The sequence below is a fragment of the Crinia signifera genome, chromosome 2, assembly GCF_055691185.1.
Source record: "Crinia signifera chromosome 2, ASM5569118v1, whole genome shotgun sequence".
NCBI classification, from domain to species: Eukaryota; Metazoa; Chordata; class Amphibia; order Anura; family Myobatrachidae; genus Crinia; species Crinia signifera.
Window position 1 is genome coordinate 285,550,363 of NC_139218.1, and position 25,206 is coordinate 285,575,568.

At 39.5% G+C, this 25,206-nt stretch overlaps 1 protein-coding gene across 1 annotated transcript in view; it reads left to right on the plus strand.

Moving 5' to 3' along the window:
* UGGT2 (UDP-glucose glycoprotein glucosyltransferase 2) overlaps nt 1-25,206 on the plus strand; it is a 290,033-nt gene that overhangs the window by 160,657 nt on the left and 104,170 nt on the right. The window contains exons 22-23 of the mRNA XM_083168784.1: nt 1,755-1,886; nt 17,619-17,746. Of these exons, the coding sequence (XP_083024910.1) occupies nt 1,755-1,886; nt 17,619-17,746 (260 nt within the window). The remainder of the gene's footprint in view (nt 1-1,754; nt 1,887-17,618; nt 17,747-25,206) is intronic.

A 25,206-nucleotide genomic window follows, 5' to 3' on the forward strand; every position in this document is an offset into this window, starting at 1 on the left:
GCTCGATAAGGCAACACCAAGAATGGCATCTATTTTTTTCTTGATATCATATGGTTGTTATCAAGTTTCAAATACGTGTCATGGTCAGATAATTGGGACAGGATCTCCGCGTTATAGGCAGCCCAATCCTGTGCCACCCTTATCTGCTTGGCGGATCACTATTTTATAATTTTTCATCATATCACCCAGTGCCACCCTTTGTGACTTGGTCAAGTTGTCAAATTTCCTACCTGCTTTTGCAGTCTGCATGTCCTCCTATCCTTGTCTCAAAAAAAAATTTGATGCTAGGATTCTGCGAATGAAATGTGCTGGGTTTAGTTAGTACTGCCATTGCCTCCCTATTGGAATCAGACTCGCCATTGAACTCTCTCAGCCTCAGTTTCCTACTGAATTTATAATTGTCTACAGACCATCCAAAGTGGTCATAGTTTATCGTCGCCACAAAAGTTAAACACAGGCTGAGGAGCTCTAATTCGGCAGGAGTAAGGACAGTACTAGCTAAATTAAATACCACCCCTATATCCACCTTCCTCTTCTTCTTGTTCTTCTTACCGCCCCTCCTCGTGGGACGGGAGGAAAGGGGGAAGCTCTGCCGTGTTCTGTGAAGCTGTCTCTAAAAAAGGAACACTGGTATTGCTCCCACACTGTTGTTCTGACTCTGAATTGGATTGAGATGAGCTATCAAGACCCTTATTAAATCTGTATCGATAAGCAGCTTGCTGATGTCTGAATTGTGTACCACGATTGTCACCCTTTAACCACCTGTACACTTGATGATTCGCATAATCAGCATTCACAATTTTTGCGTTAAACGCTATTAGATCACGCCGATAGGAAGATATTTGGTCTGATAACTTCTCAATCCAATTATCAGTTTTCTCTTTAGACCATGTGTCCAAGTACAAAGTATTGAATTCACTAATCTCCTGTCTGATCTTACTCGGTTCCACTCCCACCTCTTCGATCACTAGGAGGATCAAATCTAGGGAGCACTTATTCAGCACTCCGCACCAACGAGTACAGAAACTAAGATTGCCCCTACCTAGTGTTGGAGCATTGGTGACCCTAAAACCTCTTGGGATTTTTTTATTTCTATGATATTCTGAGAGAAATTGCCCATGGAGCATTTAATCCACCTCTCTGTTCAAGTTTTAGGATTTTATGGTAGAGGTTAACAGGAGTCTCAGCAGGTAACTGCCCAAATTCAACATGATCGAAGTAAACTTTATTAGCATCCTTTAAGGACACCAATAGATCCTGTGCTAATCTTAGCGTACTGTTATCTTCTCTGGTCATTTAACCGAGAACATATTTTTACAGTGGTGAAAAATATTTAAGGTTCTGAACATTTCCCTGTAAAGCTTATTGATAAAACCTCTAGTCTGATTTTTCTGATTAAATACATTTAAATTGCAGCTATGATAAATGTTTTCTTGTAAATGTGTTCTTACAAAGCCATTTACATTTCTCAAATGTTATTGTTTTCCAGAATTTATACTTTTTTATATATTTGTTTTTAGTTTGTCCTCCCTTTACTAAAAAAATTCCAACGGTCTGTAAATAAGAGGGATGATAAAGATTTATTTCTGATTTTAGTAATCTGAAAAAGCATATGTCCTTACAACTGGGTTTTGAGAAGAATGGGGAAATATTGTAATAATTTAAACAACTGACTGATACGATATTGGTGTAAATTTTGTGGAAATGACATATCATTTCCAGACTTACTTCTAACACATATCTTGTTTCCTCAGGAGATGGATGATGATGCTTTTGAAAAGACTTATAATACTATGGGGGTGGACCTACTTCGGACTCAAGCATTATATTGTCGCAAAGTTCTCAAATTGTTGCCTGGGCAAATTGCTGTGATCAGTAATGGATGGGTAAGATTATACAATAGAAAGTGCAATAAGATTTCTACAGAGATTTATCCAAACTACTTTAAATAAGTAGTGGAGGTTGAGGCTTTAGCCCATATCAACCAGTCAGATTGTAATATCAATGAAAACTTGAGTCTGATTGGTTGATATGTGAAATGCCTGCACAAATCCAATTTTCAACTTTAGATAAATATTCCCATTTGTTATTAAAATAAGATGACTTATTCCGAATACTACTGGATTTTCAGTAATGATCTTGTTGTAGGAAATAGACAGTGTTTGCATACAGAAGGTCTCATTTAACATATGACAGTGTTGATGAACTATGTAATGGATAAGGAAAACTCCTTAGTGTGCCATATTGGGATAGTTCTCATGGCGGGACAAGGATGGCGATCCAAAAGCAACGATGAGCATGTCTTCATCTGTATGTACTCACTAAAATACAAGTGATAATATCTAAGATGGAGGAATTTATCATTTAATACCAACGGGTATACTGCTGGAAAATATGTTTTACAGTTGTGACTGTCATAATCATGGGAGACTGCATTAAAAATTACCTGGCAGTAATTCAATAGTGATATTTGCAGAGGTAACAGATATTTCAGGAAAATCCACCAGCTTCAGTAGTATGTGCCAACATCAATTCCAAAATTGTGCCTTAGGATGTTCTGTTAAAGGGGGGCTAATTTGGAGGCCCTTTAACACTGCAGGTAAGGTTGGGCTTCTGCAATGGGGATCTTTTACTCCTTGGGGGGGGATTGATAATGCAGGTGATTTGTATACCACTATGGGGGGGGGGGGGGGTATTTCTGGTTTAAGTTAAATATTTTAAATATATTTAAGAAAAAACTTTTTTAATCTATTCTTTAATTGAAAGAGAAGAAATGTGTTGGTTAAACAGATGGTAGCATTTCCCTCCATGCTTTGTTGTGCGTTCAGGAAATATTGAAATGGACAGTAATTAGCTCTGCCTATAGATTCACTGATTTGATTGTACCCGATTAACTCCAGCCGTCAATCAATGCTCACTTAAGTGGGCACAGATTGGCTGCTGCAGTTCCCCAAAATAAAATAAGTTAGCTAATTAAAGTGATTCTAATTGAACAAGAGTTATTGTAGTGTCGTCTCCAGTATTGTTTCAGCCAGGGTTCTAATTGCATAAGATGGCACAAATGGTCAAATGGTCTAGACCAGAAGTGACCAAACCTGTCCTCAAAGATATACCAACAGTTCATGTTTTTCAAACAGCCTGTGGATCTATAGTAGAAATAAATGCAGCATGTTTGAAAATGTGACCGTTAGCAGTGACTACAGCTGTGCACCAGATAGGTGATTTGGAAACATGGACCTTTGATAGATCTCGAGGGCAGATTTGGTCACCCCTGGTCTAGACACATTGCAACAGCTGTGTGGTGAATTTTGGGCACTTATATGTAGCATAATATTATATGTAATAATTTTACCTCTCCTAATTACAACTCCCCCCCCCCACACACACACACACACACACACACACACACACACAGATATATTTTTTAATGCCCTTCAGACCAAGAGAGAGAACTGTACTCATACCACATTACATGCACCTACATTGCCCAAAACCTCATGTTCTCTTTTAGTGCCCTTAGGTAAATACCCTCGGAGGAAACATCAGGTTATTAGTGTCATCGATTTAGGTGTGAACACTGCAGACTCAATGTTTTTCTGCATACAGGAAGGCTAGCTTTTCCTAGGCATATAGAGGCAAACCCACAAACAATAGTCAAATGCAACCACTGCTGTCTTCGAAATACACAGATCATTTCCTACTTGTCTTTAGCAGAAGGTCAGTGTGGCACTGCAAGCACAGCATGTATTATTAGATCATTCAGGGATCGGTGTTCTACAAAGGAAGCCTAGCATGGACACTAGGAGAAACTATGGTGCAGGTGCCAAATGGGAGCAATATGTTCATTAGGATTAAGATTTCTCAGTGGTGAGCATATGCACCTTTATACGTGTGCACATCGGGACACACCTATACCATTTTTAACAACTTACAGCTTTAAACCACTGATTGCTTAACATTCTGCAAAAGTTGTTGAGTGGTTTCGGATAGCTATTATTGTGTGTGGTACAATTATTAATTAAAGTTAACAGCAGGAATCATCTTTATAATCAGCTAATCATGATCTTTCATAGAGAGAAACTTTTTCACTACTGGACAAATTAGTAGTAGTAGTAGTAGTAGTAGTAGCAGCAGTAGTAGTTCCATGTGCCCCTTCTATATGCTATATTTTATTTTACTTATTTTTATATTTGGGAGTTTCAGTAAACCTTATTGGGAGTAGCATTTTAAAACCTTGTTTGTGAACTTCTGGTGGAGCATCAAAGATGGCCACGTTTTAACTGAGCTCCGCTCAAACGTCCATCCATTTTTGATTAAAAAAATATGCTATGGCCATGAGAAATTGCCTTATCACCCACATATATCATCCTGGGAGCCCTCTACCCCGGACTCTGGCTCATAAGTGAGCTGTCACGCTGAGAGAGGTTATACCCGTGGAGCAGTAATAACTATTCTACTCCCCAACCATGGACTATACTGTGTTGATAATCTGCATACCTAGCTAAGGCTGCCCTAAAAAAACCTGCATTGAGATTTACCTGTGGTGGGAACGCTGCTCGGTGGAGGTGGTGAGTGTGGCGTCTACCCATCTGCCTTTGTGGTTAAGTGAAGACCAGGGGTACACATGGGTCCGAGGAGCTAAAATCTGCCAAGGGCTGCTTGAGACTGCGAGATGTTGACTGGAGCAGCAATTGCCAGACAATGCAGCTTATTACTTGTGGGGCTGGAGTGCAGTTGCCCTTTCTAACTGTTAGCTGCCGGAAACTGACCTGCATTGGAAGGCTGTGCGATGGCTGCTCTTTACTCACTGCGAGACGATTGCCTGATTGCCCTTGGGGCTAAGTGGGGGTCGGCACTTGGAGCTCTGGTTCTTGACCCTGCCCAAAACTCTTAGGTTGTGCCCACTGGTCCCTGTCCTGTTCCTCTTCTCTTCTCCTAAAAATAAATCGTTCTTTAAGGTGGCCTGAGAAGATCGTTCTAGCTGCAGGTGTCTGGACGTGTGGTTGTCCTCTACCCATACTCATTTGTAATGAACTGGCTATTTTTTTTTTTTTTTTTTTAAGTCTGGTTAAAATTATACTACTGGACTACATTTTTGTGACTGTATTATAGTACTTGTCTACTCCTTTCCTATTGCTTTCTCCTCTTCCTTCTTTTCTCTTGCCAGTATATCTCTACAGCCCTGTGGGCTAATTTCTGTGGTCTGAGTAACTAATAATTGCTGGACTGCACTTACTTGCCAAATTTCCTTGAGCGGTTTCATATTATCTGATACATCCTCTACTGAGACATACTGTACCTTATTTTGTGACATACTTATGTTATAAATAGTACATGGTCTCCTGTTGATTAATATCAGTACTCATTTTATTACACTTCTGTACTTTTATATTTTGTTCAATGTTAAGTATTTGCTGCCATCTTGTGGTAGCATTTTATAATTGACCATATGTGGCCACTTACATTTTGGTGTTAGACCTTAAATTATGTGGTACTTGTGGAGTATCACGGCTACCACAATGGCCATCGCACATGAAAAAATCGAATGCGATTTTTAACAGAAAAGCATCCAAATGCATTGAAATTAGTATCAAACATGTTCAATGGCCCCCAAATGGCATTTTTGAGGCTGTACCACCCCCACTATCAACGCGAACCCGAAGCGTGGCGAGCGCAGCGGTACGCGTCCTACGACCTTTTCATACCCCCACTATCCACGTCGGCGTGGAATTGAGAATAGAAAGTGTGGCGAGTGCAGTGAGGGGACACGGATACCTTCGCAGGTATCCGCGTCCCCTTGCGGGCTTCACAGGTGTCCGCGTCCCCTCGCCACGCTTCGGGCTCGGTGGCTCGCTGCGCTCGCCAAACTTTCTATTCTCAATTCCACGCCGACATGGATAGTGGGGGTATGAAAAGGTCGTAGGACGCGTACCGCCGCCCCTCGCGGGCTGGCTACGCTCGCCACGCTTCGGGTTCGCGTTGATAGTGGGGGTGGTACAGTCTCAAAAATGACATTTGGGGGCCATTGAACATGTTTGATACGAATTTCAATGCATTTGGATGCTTTTCTGTTAAAAATGCATGCGATCACATGCGATTTTGTCAAAAAACGTTAAACTGCAAAAATCGCATGCCATTGCATGCCACTATATATGGCATGCGATGGGAGCCGTGATAATCCACAAGTACCAATTATGCTTTTATTCGATTTATAGCTCATACTGTACATGTTTTTTTGGGGGGTGGGTTTTTTCTTGTCGACCTTTTGTCTGTCAACCTTTTCTATATCGACCATGTCAACCTATTTACTGTCGACCTACAGTATGATCCTAGATACCTCTGTGACATAACTGAGAGCTTTGTAGATTAACATTACAATTTTCACCTGTACCCTGTTGATATTATATATTGCAAAATAACATTAGAATTTGTACTAATTTATGTTGTGTGTTTATATTTTATTGTTAAAGTAATATAGGTTGAGTGTCCCTCATCTGTATATCGAAAAACCAAAATATTTGTTTTCTGGGTATCCTGTTATTGGGGGGTTTACCCCTTGTAAGCATTTTTCATACTCACCTGGTTCCTCGGCGTCCATCTTCAGAGGCATTCACAGTCCAGATGATGCATTGCGCTGGTGACGCCATGACGTGACCTGTGCATTGGGACCAAGGATACCTCTCAGGTTGGACGTAATGTAATTACAAGATCCAAATGACCCCTTATCCAAAATGCTCATGGTCATAAGCATTTCATATAAGGGATACTACACCTATAAAGTGAATGCTGATTTATTTTTCATTTTGATGCACTTACTGCAATATCTTAAACAGTGATCGTGAGTTCACTTGGGAACACAATTGTACATTTTCAATGCTGTCTGCATCCCTTTTGCTACATTTAATTCTTGGATGGAGTGAAATTGTTGATTCTTTGTAGTACTGGAAGAAATATGGCCTAATCATAAGTGTATGCAGTTAAAGAGAGTTAAGTGCTGTGGTTTATGGGCTATCTAGTGCTGCTGTGCATGCCATTTAACCATAAATAAAGGCTTACAGGCAATTATTACACTGTGCTTTGAAGATAATTATATAAGTCTTTAATGGATAGTTTAACGCTTCAAGTAAATTTAATGCATTTTATTTTCACATTATCACTGAGATATTGAAATTGGCATTTTTCTACTTTTTTTCCCTCCTCTCTTGTTTTACATTCTTTTGGCTATTATTTTTGCCGTGAGATGAAACTGTTTGTTTTTATTGTATTTATTGTGCTATCAATTAAATGATTTCTGGCCACTGCCTTATACAGCCAATAAAGGATCAGGAAATGGCTTAGCATAGGATGGCAGTCTATTAGTTATTTTATGTAGAAACCGTTGTAGTCCAAATAATCAATAAGACTCGTGAGTGGGAACAGTTTCAGTTGGAGAGACAGATTTTGGAGACAAATGTACTTAAAGTGCTGAACCTACAGTATTTATTTTTCTTTATACATATAACAGCCACGCTCATCTTGGTTAAGACTAAGCGCAAGTGTATCAAGTTTGGTGATGTTGTGTGCCCGTGCCAGCATGCGCATGCATCTTAGTCGTACCTGTGGTCATTAAGATTACATTATACAGAAAAATTGCAGCCTGACGGGTGTGAATAGTCATATGTAAAAGCAGATCTTCTTTTCAGCAGACGTATGTCACATACGGATTGTTTTGCTTGAAAATAGTCAGTTGCTATTCCTAAGATAGAAGTGTGTTGGTACTTTACTCCTAATGAATAGATAATATAACAATGTACTGGATTCCTAGTATGGCGGAGCACAACAATCAAGACACGGATGCTTTAAAACTGATATATAAAGTTTTTTTAAAAGTACATATAAAATTAATACAAAAGTGTCACTGGTATGCAGTGTTAATTGAATTATATCCTCTGTATAATCGAAATCTGGCTTATCCACAGAAATGATAAAATTAATATGGTTACCGCTACCAGTTCTGATAATGGTGGTTTCTTGGCTGTCGACCTTCACCGTTGAGTAGAAATCAACTGACATTCCAGTATTATGACAGAGTCTATTTACCACAGAAATCTGGAATTGAAATTGTGCTCCTACAGTAGGAGCAAGTTTCATCTTTGCTCCTTTGACCATGGCTAACCATGGCCAAAGGAGCAAAGATGAAACTTGCTCCTACTGTATGCTGGAAAGTCCATGTTCCAGTAATTCAGCCATTCACAGTGTACAGCTCCTCCAATATTCTCTGAGAGCTGTTGTAGGTGACAGAACAAAACAGCAGGCAGTATGCTAATTCAGCTTCCAGGGTTTCAAAGATAGCCGCTGTTGAATTCCTGTGCGTCGAGTGTAGGTGTAAGCTGATGGCAATGTGTATAATTAGAAGTCAAGTGGCAAAATAACAGAAGGTAGCGGACATGTTTCTCTCCCAAATAGGAGCTTTATCAAAGACTGTTATTTCACATGCAATCTTAGCAATCCATCACATACAGCAGAAACCATTTTTGTTTCAGATACAATAAAAACAAAATACAAAACACATACACAAAGCATAAAATTTTCCTGTGAAATAAAGTGTTAGCAGTGCATTCACAGCCAATGAAAAGCAGTTTGCTTATGGTGGTTATGATCAAGTTTTTGAACCTGCCCCTCACCATCTCCATATCATACTTCTTTGTCAGGTTTATATTCACCTTTGTCCTTGTGCGGATGTGTTCACCAGAGCATGAACCACTTTCTTTCACCATAGTCTGCCTATGGCCATTATGGAATTACCTGCAGTATATTATCGTGGGCACTAGGACTATCCTTCTAGCCCTGCAAATCGGCACTTATCTGTGGTTTGAATCGCCTACGTCAGTCAAATGAATCCCAATCCCAGTTAAGAATACTTAAATGCCGCGATAAGTTTAGAAAAAAACCTAGATCTGTGTATCCCATGTATTTTAGTGTTAAAAAAGGGTTTTTCTTTGTACAACACATTTGTATAGGGAGATTTTAATAAAAGTGAAATTTCCTTGTTTTTGCAAGTGCTAGGAGTTATTCAGACATGATCGAGGCTGTGCGATTTTGCAGTGCCCTGCGATCAGATAGTAGCCACTCAGACACAGTGAAAGCCAGTCCTGTGTATGTCCGCAAATGGCTTGTGAAAATATCGGCGATCATCGTACAGTTTCAAATACGTATGCCACTCACTCTCCATTTAATGATTTTTCGAGCATATGCAGTCAATGGGCGATATTCAATGCCGCCGGCCAGGGGGGTTCATGAGGCGAGGATGGCTTGTTTTCATTGCGGATCGCTGAAAACAAGCAATCCTTGCCATCAAACCCCCTTGCCGGCTGCTCGCTGCATTCAATTAAACGGTTAGATTCCCTTAACCCCTTCCTGACACAGCCAGTTTTTGCCTTCCTGACAGAGCCCTTTTTTTCAAATCTGACATGTATCACTTAAGTGGGGATAACTTTTTTTTGCTTTTACTTATCCCAGTGATTTTGAGATTGTTTTCTCGTGACACATTGTACTTCAAGTTAGTGGTAAATTTGGGTCGATACAGTCTGTGTTTTTTTGTGAAAAATACCAAAATGTCGTAAAAAAATAGAAAATTCAGCAATTTTCAAAATGTTAAATTTTCTGCTTGTGAGACAAATAATCATACCACTCAAAATAGTTAATAACTAACATAGACCATATGTCTACTTTATGTTTCCATCATTATTTCAGCCTCCTTTTAATTTTTTTGGACACTAGGAGGCTTAAAATATGAATAGCAAATTCTCAAATTTTCAAGAAAATTTCAAACACTGATTTTTTTAGGGACCAGTTCAGTTCTGATGTGACTTTGAGGGACTTGTATGTGAGACACCCCCATAAATGATGCCATTTCAAAAACTGCACCCCTCACAGTATTCAAAACAGCATTTTGGAAGTTTGTTAACCCTTTAGGTGTTTCACAGGAATTAAAACAAAGTGTAGGTGAAATTTCAAAATTTCATTTTTTTTGCAGATTTGCAATTTTAATACATTTTTCTAAGGAACACAGTAGATTTTACTAGAGAAATGTGACTAAAAATTGATTCCCCCAATTATTTTGTTTTCATAAATATCCTATATGTGGCCCTAGTGTGCACGTTGACCAAACCACAGGCTTCATAATAGAAGGAGCACCTACTTGATTTTGGAGCCTCCTTTTTATGAGATTATTTTTTAGGCACCATGTAGGTTTCTAGGCACCATAAGATGCTAAAAGTTAGGAACCCCCCCACAAGTGACCCCATTTTGCAAACTACACCCCTCAGGGAATTCATCTAGGGGTATAGTGTACATTTCAAACCCCCAGGGGTTTCACCAATTTTGATACAACTGGGCAGTGAAAATGAAAAATTAAATTTTTTACACAAAAATGCAGTTCTGGCTCAAAATTTTTCATTTTCACAAGGAATGAAGGAGACAAAGCACCCCAAAATCTGTGCCCCAATTTCTCCCGAGTACGGCAATGCCTCACATGTGACCAAAAAATACCATTTGGGTGCATGGCAGGACTCAGAAGGGAAGGAGTGATTTTTGGATTTTGCAGCTCAGATTCTGGTGGAATGTTGGTGGGTGCTATGTCGCATTAGCAAGACCCCCGAAGCACCAATACAGTGGAACCCTCCCACAAGTGACCCCATTTTGCAAACTACACCCCTCAGGGAATTCATCTAGGGGTATAGTGTACATTTCAAACCCCCAGGGGTTTCACCAATTTTGATGCAACTGGGCAGTGAAAATGAAAAATTACATTTTTTACACAAAAATGCAGTTCTGGCTCAAAATTTTTCATTTTCACAAGGAATGAAGGAGACAAAGCACCCCAAAATCTGTGCCCCAATTTCTCCCGAGTACGGCAATGCCTCACATGTGACCAAAAAATACCATTTGGGTGCATGGCAGGACTCAGAAGGGAAGGAGTGATTTTTGGATTTTGCAGCTCAGATTCTGGTGGAATGTTGGTGGGTGCTATGTCGCATTAGCAAGACCCCCGAAGCACCAATACAGTGGAACCCCCCCACAATTGACCCCATTTTGCAAACTACACCCCTCAGGGAATTCATCTAGGGGTATAGTGTACATTTAAAACCCCCAGGGGTTTCACCAATTGTGGTACAACTGGGCTGTGCAAATGAAAAATTACATTTTTTACACAAAAATGCAGTTCTGGCTCAAAATTTTTCATTTTCACAAGGAATGAAGGAGACAAAGCACCCCAAAATCTGTGCCCCAATTTCTCCCGAGTACGGCAATGCCTCATGTGTGACCAAAAAATGGCAGGACTCAGAAGGGAAGGAGTGATTTTTGGATTTTGCAGCTCAGATTCTGGTGGAATGTTGGTGGGTGCTATGTCGCATTAGCAAGACCCCCGAAGCACCAATACAGTGGAACCCCCCTTAAGTGACCCCATTTTGCAAACTACACCCCTCAGGGAATTCATCTAGGGGTATAGTGTACATTTCAAACCCCCAGGGGTTTCACCAATTTTGATACAACTGGGCTGTGCAAATGAAAAATTACATTTTTTACACAAAAATGCAGTTCTGGCTCAAAATTTTTCATTTTCACAAGGAATGAAGGAGACAAAGCACCCCAAAATCTGTGCCCCAATTTCTCCCGAGTACGGCAATGCCTCACATGTGACCAAAAATACCAGTTGGGTGCATGGCAGGACTCAGAAGGGAAGGAGTGATTTTTGGATTTTGCAGCTCAGATTCTGGTGGAATGAATGGTTGGTGCTATGTGGCATTAGCAAGACCCCCGAAGCACGGTGAAATGATTAACCTAATAATCCATAGATGTGTGGTATATTTTAAAACACTCCTTTATACATAGGCCGGGTTTGTCGGGGCAAGTTTCACAGTGGAAAATAGTATCCTTTCTTATTTTGAGGTGTGGGTACTGGTACCTCGTACAGGGATGGAGGTGGTACTGTCTCCATGAATTGTTGTCAGTATAAGGACATCCCTCTTGTCCTTATATTTGACCAACAACATATTTTCGTTGCATATTCCCCTGCTTTCACCCCTTCTCAGTACTTGGGCAATGTGCGTTTTTGGGAGGCCTCTTTGGTTCTTGCGCACAGTACCGCAAGCTGCTGTACCTCTTGAACCAAGGGCCTTAAACAGGGGGATGCTAGTGTAAAAGTTATCCACATAGAGGTGATAACCTTTATCCTGGAAGGGGTGCACTAAATCCCAGACAATTTTTCCACTAACACCTACGAGGGAGGGGGGGCATTCTGGCGGTTCAATTCTTGAATCCTTCCCTTCATATACCCTAAACCTGTGGGTGTACCCTGAGGTGCTTTCACACAGTTTATACATTTTTATGCCATACCGTGCCCTCTTACTGGGAAGGTACTGGCGGAATTTAACCCTTCCTTTAAAATGTATAAGGGACTCGTCGATACAAATACATTTTTCAGGGATGTACATCTCTGCAAATTTGGCACTGAAATGATCAATGACCGGCCTGACTTTGAATAGCCGGTCAAAGGTGGGATCATCTCTGGGTGGGCACTGTGCATTATCGGTGTAATGTAAAAATTTAAGGATTATCTCAAAACAAGTCTGAGTCATGGCCATACGGTAAAATGGGGTGCTGTACAGAACATCTGTACTCCAATATTGCCTAATTTCTGGCTTTTTTACTATGCCCATATGTAACACCAGACCCCAAAACGTCATCATCTCTACTGCATCTACAGGGGTCCACCTAGCAAATGATGACGTGGGGTTTTGAGCAATAAACTGCTGGGCATATAAATTACTTTGGTCCACCATTAAATTTATAAAATCATCAGAGAAAAATAATTTGAAAAAGTCAATTTCTCTGAGACCTGTTGAATCAAATTGGATTCCTGGGATGGCCAAAAACTCAGGAACCTGGGGCTCAAAATTGCCTGGTGGTGGGGTCCATACGGGATCAATCATTTGGGGGGGGTCTCAGCTGCTCTACGGGGGCGTCTTTGAGGGGGTCCCTCATCACCAGAGGAGGAAGAGGAGCTTAAGACGAATCCTTCAAATTCCCCGCTTGCATCACTGGCTGTGTCAGAGTCAGAGGCAAGCATGGCATATGCCTCCTCCGCTGAATACATTCTTCTAGATGACTGGGATGACATTTGGGATGACATTTGGGATGCCATTTTTATTTTTGTGTTTCTGTAAGTGTAATGTTTCAACACGTGTATAGTGTAGGGGGGGTACAAACTTTATTTCAACACGGGGGGTATGTAGTGTGTAGTGTGTATGTAGTGCAGAAAAAAAAAATACTTTATACAGGAATTTGCTCCCAATAAAAAAAAAAAAAATTGAAGGGGTTAAAAAAAAAAAAAAATTGAAGGGGTTAAAAAAAAAAAAAAATTGAAGGGGTTAAAAAAAAAAAAAAAAGGTCCTGCGACAAAAATTGAGCACAGATGTTGGTCAGTAATGACCGTCACTGAACAGCGCTCAAAGGCAACAGGACACCCACAAAAGCAACGTGGGTGTAAAAACAACAAAAAAAAAAATTTAGAAACTGCAGAAAAAAAATTATATCAACCCTGTGCCAAAAATGTTGTTCAGTGATGTACGTCACTGATCAGCGGCCACAGGACACCCACAAAAGCAACGTGGGTGTAAAAACAATTTAAAAAAATATACCACAGCACTCTCCAAAAAAAAAAAAACAATTTAAAAAAACTGCAGAAAAAAAATTATATCAACCCTGTGCCAAAAATGCTGTTTAGTGATTGTACGTCACTGATCAGCGCTCAGCGGCCACAGGACACCCACAAAAGCAACGTGGGTGTAAAAACAAAACCCCACTGCACTCTCCAAAAAAAAAAAATGCAGATCAGTGATGCAGTGATGCAACACTGATTAGCAGTGAGGGGCAGCAGACACACAACTGTGGGTGCAACCTGACAGGGTATATAAAAAGTTGCTGATTAATTAATTTAAACTAATCAGCACAAAAGGGGGGCAGCAGGGGGGGCAGCAGTCAGTTGCACACGCAGCACAACCTTTGGTGCAACTGACAGGTATATATATATAAAAAAAAAAAACCTGGACCCCCAAAAAGTTGCTGATTAATTAATTTAAACTAATCAGCACAAAAGGGGGGGCAGCAGGGGGGGCAGCAGTCAGTTGCACAGGCAGCACAACCTTTGGTGCAACTGACAGGTGTATATATATATAAAAAAAAAACCTCTGCACCCCCAAAAAGTTGCTGATCAGCTCAGATATAGTGATCAGCACAAAAGGGGGTGCAGCAGACACAAAATATAGCACTCTCTATCACTCTCTGTCACTATCTCTCACTATCTCACACTATCTATCACTATCTGTGACTCTATGACACTGCAGCAGCAGCACACAGGAAGTCACAAGATCCAGGAAGCATCCAGCTGCTGGCAGCACGCTACCAGCGGTGATCAGCGGTGATCAGGTAAGTATCAGGCAAGGTTCAGGTATGTATAGCAGGACAGAGTGGCCGGTGACCGCTCTGCACGCAATTCCAGACCGGAATGGCGTCTGCAGCGCAGTCACCGTTAGTTTAAATGGCGCGCCTTGGCTGTGATTGGCTCGTCGGTCCGACGAGCCAATCACAGCCTTGGGGGCAGGTGGGGTGAGGTGTCGTCGTCACCGATGACCCCCTCATGCCCCCTCACACCCGGCGGTGATTGACACCTGTGTTACCGAGCGTCTGATTCGCCGGTAACACAGGAAAACGCTGCGACTGGCTGTTCACATTGAACAGCCAATCACAGCGATCGCCGATGGGGGGGGCGGCATCGCCGCCCCCCCTGGGCATGCAGGGACATGTCTGCTGTCAGGGACAGCAGACATCGTCCCTCTGTCCCCGCGTCTATAGACGCGGGGACAGTTTAAAGTCATGACGTATATATACGTCATGTGTCGGGAAGTACATCCCGGCCATGACGTATATATACGTCAAATGTCGGGAAGGGGTTAAACGTCGAGGTTCACTGCAAATGCTGCATTTTGTTCACTGCCTGCTTGTAGCGAGCCCCACCGTTTTGATGGCCGCACTCGCCGTTTTTACCTTCCTGAAAAGAACCAGCAAGGTGGAAATTGCGAGTGAATGAGGGGGGGTCAATTGAATACTGATAGCGAAATATTGGCACTGCCTGCCATCATAGCTCGCTGTCAGAGCATTGAATATACCCCAATGTGTAATCTTAACATTTCCACAAGTCTACAATAGAAACAGGCTTGGCTCACCTTGGCATGCCTGCATTTTTTCCTGACACTCGCAGGAAATCGGCTACCACCCACAAACACCGGCTTCCTGATTTTTGCCGCTGTTTGGAATCATCCATATGCTTATGCAGTGATCAGGTCTGCATAACCCCCTAAGTTGGAACACAGAACTACTTCTTAGACAGGCATTGGTGTCAATGTTACACTTTTGCCTAGTCACATAATTGCATGTAACTAATTATGGACAGGTATGCCATCATTTTTGGGGATACATTATGCCAGTTTGTGAGTAAACCTAGAGTACATCAGAGACAGCCAGTAGAAGCTTTTAAAAATGATTAGGTGTTTTCTAAATTCATGGGCATGTTGAGAGTGAGAATTCTTTAAACTGTGTGTTTGCAAGAATTTGAAGGTATTAATTGGAGGAGGTACTTGTGGTGTGGGAAAAAAAAAACAACAGCTGAGTTCCTTAGAGGATTAATAGCTTGTTTTTTTGGTACTGAAAACTTTTTAAAAAGTAATCCTGGGTGTATTTTAATAGTCGAACGTTATAAGGGATAGGGGGAGTGGAAACATTTGAGAGCAATACCTCACTGGTCAGTGGTATGATGCTACTTTCAATAGTGCTAATATAGTAATTTATTTCTCTATGGTAACTGACATAGACCTCAAACTCGAGGTGTTTGTATCACAGTGCACATTTGGAATAGTTATTTCATATTGTGCATTTTTAGGTGACTATCAGTGGTGCATGCCTGAGTTATACAATAATGTAATAATAGGACCAAAGGAGGGAAAGCGAAAAAAGAAAACTCTTTGGGGGCACCCTTTAAGCATAGAGAAATGTTCTTATGTCAATACAGTTTTAAAACATGATTTTTAATGGATATACATTAAAATGGATTATGATTATTATGGTTTCCTTGTGACAAACAAAATACAAACAAAACGCTGCAAAATATTAGAAGTGATATAAAGCTGTGTGCTTATAATTCCAGCCAAACTCAAGGACGATTCTTTTTGTACTGTATGTATATAAAAGTTATCCTAATTTGTCCAATTTTTTTTTTATACCAAAGTATGCATAATGATATGTAGAAATTAAATCATAGGTCACTTTTTCCTTAAAATCGTCATGCCACCAAAAAAAAACCCAGATAATGAGGCAATTAATAGTGTAAATGTTTAACACAAATTATAATAAGTTATTTAATATGTATCTAAATATACAACTGAGAAAGAACCTTAGTCTCGTGCCACTACGTTTGGCAGCGCTTGAAACGTTCAATGGGAAATTTTAGCTAGATCAGGTGGTGCACGCACATAGCAGCATTCAGAGGCCAGGACAGATGCAGGAAAGAGTTCAGAGAGCTGCACTGTGTCACACGGACGCCACACTCCTACTGACATCTACACCAGTGTTGAGGTAACCACCAGTGGATTGTACAGTACTCCTCCATTTACCACCAACAGTCTGTGTATTTTTGAGCTGAAATAAATATGAGTACTATAAACAACTAGTGCAATATGTAACAGACAGGTGATACGAGTAATAGTGTTAATTCCCTATAATCACTAATATAACTACATTATCTCTCCTTTAGCGCTATTATAAGCACTTGTTTATACTCTATACATATACAGTATACTATATGGTTATTCTCTATAAAGGTGTACCGCCTACTAATGGTGAATATTAACCCTTTGCAATACACTGTTGTGCAACAGAGGGCTGCTTGAAACCATGGTTTGAGCTTGATACACCTTTCCTGCACCTGTCCATTCAATATATATATATATATATATTTATATTACATGCGCGCACACACACAGCTATACACACATACTCATAGCCATGCACACACACCCATTGACCCAAACACTAATCTATAATGAATATAAGAAACTTGTGTAATGCGGTTACTACCTGGCTCCCCTGTGCAGCCTGCACTTTCCCCCGTCAGTCCTCTCTCCCATCACAAGGGTTTGATGGAGGGGCTGTTGGCTCTGAGCGTAGGTGCCAGGTAGTAAGTGCCGGCCGCTCTCAGGGTGCGGGGCAGGCGGGAGTTGGGCTATGTCAGGAATTGCGTGGGACCGCTTAACGTCTATGCTGAGAGTGGCATGTCAAAATAAGGGCCTTGGTAGACTCTCATTTTACTTACCCTGACTTTCCCCAGGAACATTATGGGTGGTGCATAATGATTATTATATGCTATAAAATAAAGATTTATTAGTATTTCTAAATTAGTCATTTGCCAAATCTGAGATTAAAAAATCTATTCAAATATTTCCCCATTGGCTTGAGAGTGTTTTTTTTTATTTTTTATTAATGGCTGAATATCATTTTCTGTCTAACATATTATTTCTTTTTAGCTATTGAGTGACATTAACTTAGATGAGTTTCATGAGGAAGACTTTCATTTATTGGAAAAAATCACGTATACTACCTCAGCAGAAAAAATAAAAAACATTGTGAAAAAGATGGCTGAGACGTCAAAACGGTAAATATATTGTCTGATCATGTGACTGTATAATACACACAATGTACTATTGCAAGCATGCACAGCCAGCAAGGTAGTCTGTACAAGTGATCCCAATACATGCAGAGAAATGTATTGATCAGAGAAGGAACAGAAGTAATTTGGATCTATGATCTAATCTTTTTTAAGATGTTACAATGTTTTAAAATGTTCTTGTTTACAATACAATTCACTTTATTAACATGTATAACATAGCAACAAAACAAAACAGTTTTAGCATCAACCAGATATAATATACAGCAATTTATATCCCAACCCACACACTGCATTAAAAAAAGAACGAGACCTGCCCTATCAGATGCCAGAATTTAATGCCACATCCGCTCTTTGAACGAAGCTATTCTTTTGTCTGCTTGTTTTAGCCTTTAGGCATCTAAAACATCTTTCGGACGGCAAAAGGGGTAAACAATCCCTGAGCCGGGTAAATTGGATCCTTCAAAATGTTCCATGGCCCTCACAAGCAACATTTGTTCTCAATATCCACCACCGTCAGAAGAGAAGTCCCTACAATCCACAGCTGTCTTTAGTACCCACTGAAACATCTTACGCTCCATTACTGTACAGCTCCCATGCCATACAGTCGCGCAACTTGTTAAGATACTTTCAACCGTACAGCAATAGAAGTTCTTCAATTTATGTACAGATAAGCAGTGTCTTTTTAGGCCTCTAAGGAAAAAAAGATGTTGATGAGCCTTTTTAACCAAGTTCCTAATATTTACAAACCAGGTTGGGTCCTCAGAAATATAAGTACCCAAAAACTTAAACCTATAGAGATGTTCAAAGTCAGTTCTGTCAATTTGGACCGGAAAGTGATGAATTTGCCGTAGTCTTCTAAAATCTGCAATAAGCTCTTTCTTATTATTGATATTAAGGGTATGCAGTCATTTGATCTACAGTGTCAAAAGGTCGACATGGAAAAGGTTGACGTGCGTTCTTTTAAAAAATTTGGAGCCGACGCTTTGACAGGCAGCATTTCATACTCCACCATCCACTATGACGGGGTGGCAGAATGTAATAGTGTGCCGAGCGCATCGAGGCACCGTACCCACAGCATGGCAATCGCAGTGAGCCATGCTTGGGGACACAGTACACTTAGTCAGTGTCACTTAGACCCACAATTTGTGTACTGCATCCTCTCTTATGGCTTGCTTTGCCATGCTCCAGTCAATGTGTCATGCTGTGCCTGGCACACTTTGCAGTTCCCTTTTACGGTGATGGTAAAATATGAAGTTTTTTTTTTCCTACAAAAACATAAAACTTTTATAAAAACTATCAAATGTTCAGGAAAAAATATGCTTTCTTATTAAATAGCAATTTATCTTCAGATAAACAAAAAAAAATTATTTTAATATATTTATTTTTCTATTTTTTATCCTTTTATGTAGTTTTATGTAATTTTAGTAGAACTGCAAATTAACGTCTGTGTTTGCATGTGCAAACATGGGTCATGCAAGTTTGAAGACTTTTGGGATTGTTCTTTTGGGATCAGTATCACTCCGCCACCCCAGCAAAACAGAATATTTTATCGCTGTTATAATCTGTTATAGAAGAGATCATGCCTCTCACCAACCAATAGTAAATAGACTCCAAAGGCAGAGGGAAATAACTGGTACATTGTGATTTGGAGTTTCTTCACAAATATCTGCCTTTCAGAATATACTCTCCTCAAATATTTCAGTTGCCAACTACATTGATACATTTGTAATTCATTTCTCACCATTTATTTTGCTGTATGTGTGTGTATGTTTATAGCTAAGCATACCGACAGCACTCCAGGACTTTCAATAGAATAAGAAGCTGTACACAAAGGCTGAAACTCCAGCTACGGTTCAATGTATTTCACACATTGTCATCAGGCTTACAAATAACATATAAAACATACCTTTAAGTAGACATACATCACCCATAGTGAAAGCCGTACTTCCGGACTCGGGACTGCTCACTCGGTCTGGCAGCGCATTAATGATGTCATTATGATGTTCCTGTCGCCAGGGACACCAAGATGTATGCATAATGTGTTCCAGATGCATAGCAATCCCTCTCACCCCTAATGTATATAAAAAAACACTTAACACTGCATAGCAAAAAAGAGAGACTGGCAGTAACATAACATATGGGCTAATTAGCTCAAAAACAACCTAATATCAACTGATCATTCTGTTCATAAGGTGCTAATGTTTTATACGTATAATCTATTGACAATCTTTTCTAAGTAACAGTGCCCCACGATCACCTCCCCGTTTTAACTGTGGAACATAATCAATTATCTGGTACCTAATAGATGTTGCACTATGCTTTGTTCCTACAAAATGTCTTGCGACAGGCTGGTCACTGTCTCCTGTTTCAGAAGCTCTTTTTATTGCATGGCCATTCTTTCACGGAACGTCTGTTCCGTTTAACCAATATCAGACATGCCGCACGGACATATCATTTGGTATATCAATCTAATTTTACATGTTAGATGAAACCTAATATTAAAGATATTTTTCCTGATAAAGGATGTGAAAAATTCTCTCCTTTGATGAGGAAGCCACAAGTTGTGCACCCACAACCAAAACATCCATTTCTGGCTTGTAAAAAATGTTTGGGCTTGCTTACTGTTTTTGACATGTCAGTCTGGATTAGATAGTCCCTCAAATTTCTACTCCCCTTGTAGCAATTCAAAAATCTAGTATTAACGAATGTTTGAACTGAGCTTACTAAAGGACAATGTTTTTTTTTTTACTACTGTACTGGTATCCTTACTACAAGGATTAAATATAGTGACCTATGGAAAAAGTTTACTGTCCTGTGTGGCTGTTTTATTTTCACCATCCATTTTTTTGCATCCATAAATAATGAGGAGGGGTACCCGCGTTCACTGAATCTAGCCTATATCTTCTAAATTTGTTTAATAGCAGTTTGTTCATTATCATTAACTCTCATAACTCAGAAAATGGGAGTACGGAAGTCCTTCTTTTTTATTTTTTTATTTTTAATTGGGTAAATTTTTATTCAAGCAAATGAGGATGAATGTACATCTGTACAGTTAACAAGCAGTATTGTCAATGGTAATATACATCGATTTATGCAAAAATGAACAATAAACACGTACAAACATTTCAATGCAAAACTGTCTCAGGATATTCTTTGTGGCAAAGTTAAGTGTCCATGAGCGATGTCGAGGAATGTTTAGTGGTAGTACAGATGCACACATGTAGCAGTCGTGTATATTTTCTCACGGAAGTCCTTCTTTTAAAGGACTGGAATAAAACTACTACAACAATAAATTGTTGTGATCAGTTTCCTTTGAAAACAACGATATTGACAGCATGTTAACTTTTTTTTACAATTTTGACATCCAAATAAGTAATTTCATCTTAACTCATATTGTATGTGGATTTGATTGGGCAAGGACTTAAATTATGTACCTCTATTACTTCTATTACTCTACCCCTCCACAAAATTAGCAGATCATCAATGAATCTTGTATAAAAAAAGATACTTTATGCTACTTCAGGGTTTGAAAAAACAATGCCTCCCCAATCATGAACATAAAAATATTGGTATACAATGGGGCCACAGGGGACCCCATTGTATACCCGCTGACCTGCAAGAAAAAAATCATTAACCTATGCAAAATAATTTCTTCAAATAATCATTTTCAACAATTCCAAGACCAGATCTAGGTTAGTTCCTACATACAGTAGATGATCACATAGAAATCGCCTTAGAGCCTGCATCCCTTCCCCATGAGGGATCGAGGTGTACAGGCTGCTGACGTCAACACATCGTCAGTTACCGGTGGTAATTCCAATAAATTAGATAACAATGTAGTTGTATCTAACAAGTATATTGGGTGACTTTGGACACAGGTTTGAAATAACCCATCAAAATAGGTGGAGATCAATTAGAACAGAAAGCCCCTTGCTGCAATGATTGGGCAGCCCGGGGGTTTTAACGAATCTTTGTGAATCTTGGGAATTAAATAAATCAATGGAATTCTAGGGGATTCTGGGATCATAGTGCGGGTTTTTTGAATAAACAACTTTACTGCAATAATGGATCCTGTGTCTTATGTGATCAGATGCTGATATTTGACATTCAAAGGAAATATTATCATTGATTATGACATAATAATAGTGTCATTTTTTTAATTGTATTCTAATCTGCTGGGTGGTACTTTTTAGGTTTAGTTATAATTTTATCATCTAGCGCACTCTATAAGTCCCTCTATTTAAATAGAGAAATATTGGAAAGCCCAAATTCTTATGTGTGCTCCATTGTGAATGATACAGTTATTTGCTGATAATTTAAATGTTGTGTATGTGCAGAAGTGTCCTATATATATATGTCATTTTGATTGAATTTTATTTCTATTCAGAAAATATATATATTTTTTTATAAATACGCTCCTTTCTTGTACTAAGAACTATTTACTCTTTACAATACTGATCGACCTTTTGCACGACAACCCCACCCCCTTTGTCCGCGGACCTAATGACTACATCTCTGTGGACATTAAGGTCCTTGAGGGCCTGCCATTCATCTTTTGTAAGATTGTTTCTCCGCTTAGTTAGCGGAGATTGCGACTCTATCACTTGAGCATCCAAAGCTTTGATGTAGCCTTGTATGGCCACATTATGGGTGACAGGGTCAAAGCTTGATTTATTACAAAAACGTTTGGAGATAGTTGAACTAGTGTCCAAAGTTCTGACAGGTAAAGACTCAGTTCTTTTGAAAAAAAAGAAGCGTGGCGAGGGGCGGCGGTACGCGTCCTCCGACCTTTTCATACCCCCACTATCCACGTCGGCATGGAGTTGATTTTATATAGTGTGGCGAGCGCAGCGGACTACTTCACTTGTATTCCGCGTCCCCACGCGGGGCTCGCTGCGCTCGCCACACTTCGGGTTGGCGTCCATAGTGGGGTGGCGTTAACAAAGAGGGGGCCATTTCACCCATGAGGGGGGGGGTTAGCAATTAAAATTTTGGTTTTGGGGGCTTTTTATATTGGAATAAATGTTAAATTGGGTCTCAGGGACCGTTTCACATTGATTCCAATGTAAAAATCTCGTTGATTGTATCATCGCATGCATCTTATGCCGCACAAGCATATAAGATGCATGCACTGCTTGAGATATCAGCCCGACACATACATATATATATATATATATATATATATATATATGTTCTGGAACTCTCTGAAATCAGCAGATAACTGCTCCCGTTGCCATCTGCAAAGTAGGACTACACGAACCGTGTCTCCTCATACAAGCCAGAATTGTCAGCGGCACTCAGGAAAAGAAATACACAACACACAGCCTGGCTGTGTGTTGTGTATTTTCCTGAGTGCCGCCGACAATTCTGGCATATATATATATATATATATATATATATATATATATATATATATATATATATATATATATATATATATATATATATATATATATATATATATATATATATATATATATATATATATATATATATATATATATTTCTTGTTGATCCAGCACTCTCCGTATTTTGTTCAATTTTGCCCAGGTGCCTCCAACAGGGTGGATAAAAATTGCAGAAGAATTGCGGCACTCAAAGGGTCTTGTGAAAAAACTTTTTCTTTGTATTTAAAGCAGGTTATGCAGACATAAAAAATATAGGCATTTTTATCAAGGGCCCATGTTGTAACGAGTGGGTACCCACTCATTACAACATGGGCCCTTGATAAAAATGCCTATATCGGCAATGAAACATCGGGGCACTAACCCATGTTTTTGAAGTGCTTGACTTGTATGATATCTGCATAACCTGCTTTAAATACAAATAAAAAGTTTTTCCACAAGACCCTTTGAGTGCCGCAATTCTTCCGCAATGTATATATATATATTTTGCACAATATTAGCTTAATTAGCTTTGTTGTTAAATGGGTGCATACCCTCTGACCTTTATTGATTTCCTACAGATGCAGCTGAAGTGTCTATACTTTAGTAGAGTACATTTCATGTTGGTGCAACAAAGTTCCTCCTGTGCCTCTAACCTTTTCAATACAGGAATATTTTTTAAAGTCATTAGTCTTCATTAGCGATGCTCTGTATGAAAAAGATAGGATTTGGCTGTACAAAGAATCCTTAATAGAAGTGTGAGCTGTATATTAAACAGACATTAATCCGTATCTTGTTAGAAAATTAATTATACAGGTCAGAAACAAACATCTTTGTGTAATTCACTAGCTCTGAGCAAACTAGAGCGACTTTAGAACCTGAATCCAGCTCTGCAGTTACTCAGTGACTCCTATTAGTAAGAAGACGTGACCTAGTCTAACAGTAAATCTTAAATTATGTAGTGTCCTAGTAGCTTGTCCTTTCTGGCATAATGAAGCGCCTACAAAAGTATTATACTGGCCTTTAGGAAGACAGATTTGTCTACTTGGATGGATATTTGAGAAGAGGGAGATGTATATATGAGATACGATAGGTAGTTGTCAGGCTGCTTCTGAAAGATGCTAGAAGGGACTGGCCCAGGGGCAGCTGGTGAGGAACATGGTGGGAGGGTTGTTTGCACTCAAGAGTCTCGTTCCAAGAAAGTAAGGTCTACCCATATTAACTGCTTTTTATTAGTTAGCTTTAATTATTTTCAACATTATATTGGAACACAAAAAAAAAAACATACAATTGATGTTAATATTGAGGTGAAGAGTGTTTTATGCATTTTAGTTGTAATCATAGAGAGACTTAAATTCCAGTTTGAAGAGCATGTCTTTATCATCTTTAATCATTTTCACTCAGGAAGCGATGCTCTGTCTGTGATTTTGTAAATGTAATCTTTACGTAAGAAAGAAAGCTAGAATACTGATTTAAAAAAAAGACCAAAACAATTCTCATTCTCCTCAAAACAACAGCAGACTATTCCAATTAGGCTGCCGAAAAATGCTAGAGCTTCTTCTAAGACACCGGAATGCTTGGGAGAAAAAAAGTAATTATGTGGCGAATGCCAAATAAAATGGACGAGAAGCAGTAATAAGAAAGTAGCAGATGAGATTCAGCAAATTAGATATGATGTATGAGAAACAAATCTAAAATGTTCTGTACAAAATCTCAGTGTGGAGCGGTCAATATTTAAAAATGTTATCTGGGGTGGGCTGACTATAATAACTGCTTATTCCTTACTACTGTAACAATGTATGTGGTAGCATGTACAGTATATGTCATAAAACAAGTTAAATCCTACACTCTGGAAAATAAAAAAAAAAATGTGTATTCACCAATTAAATCGGGGATCAGTGTGCTGCTGTCTTACTATTCTACAAGTTTAAAGCTTCTCTGCTTTTGTGCACAGTTACCCTCAAACTCTGCAGCATCCCACTTGGGGTTGACTTGACATAATATTTTGCCAGTTTATCTCATGTAAACCAAAATATATGTACTATCCAGAACTTAATTTCC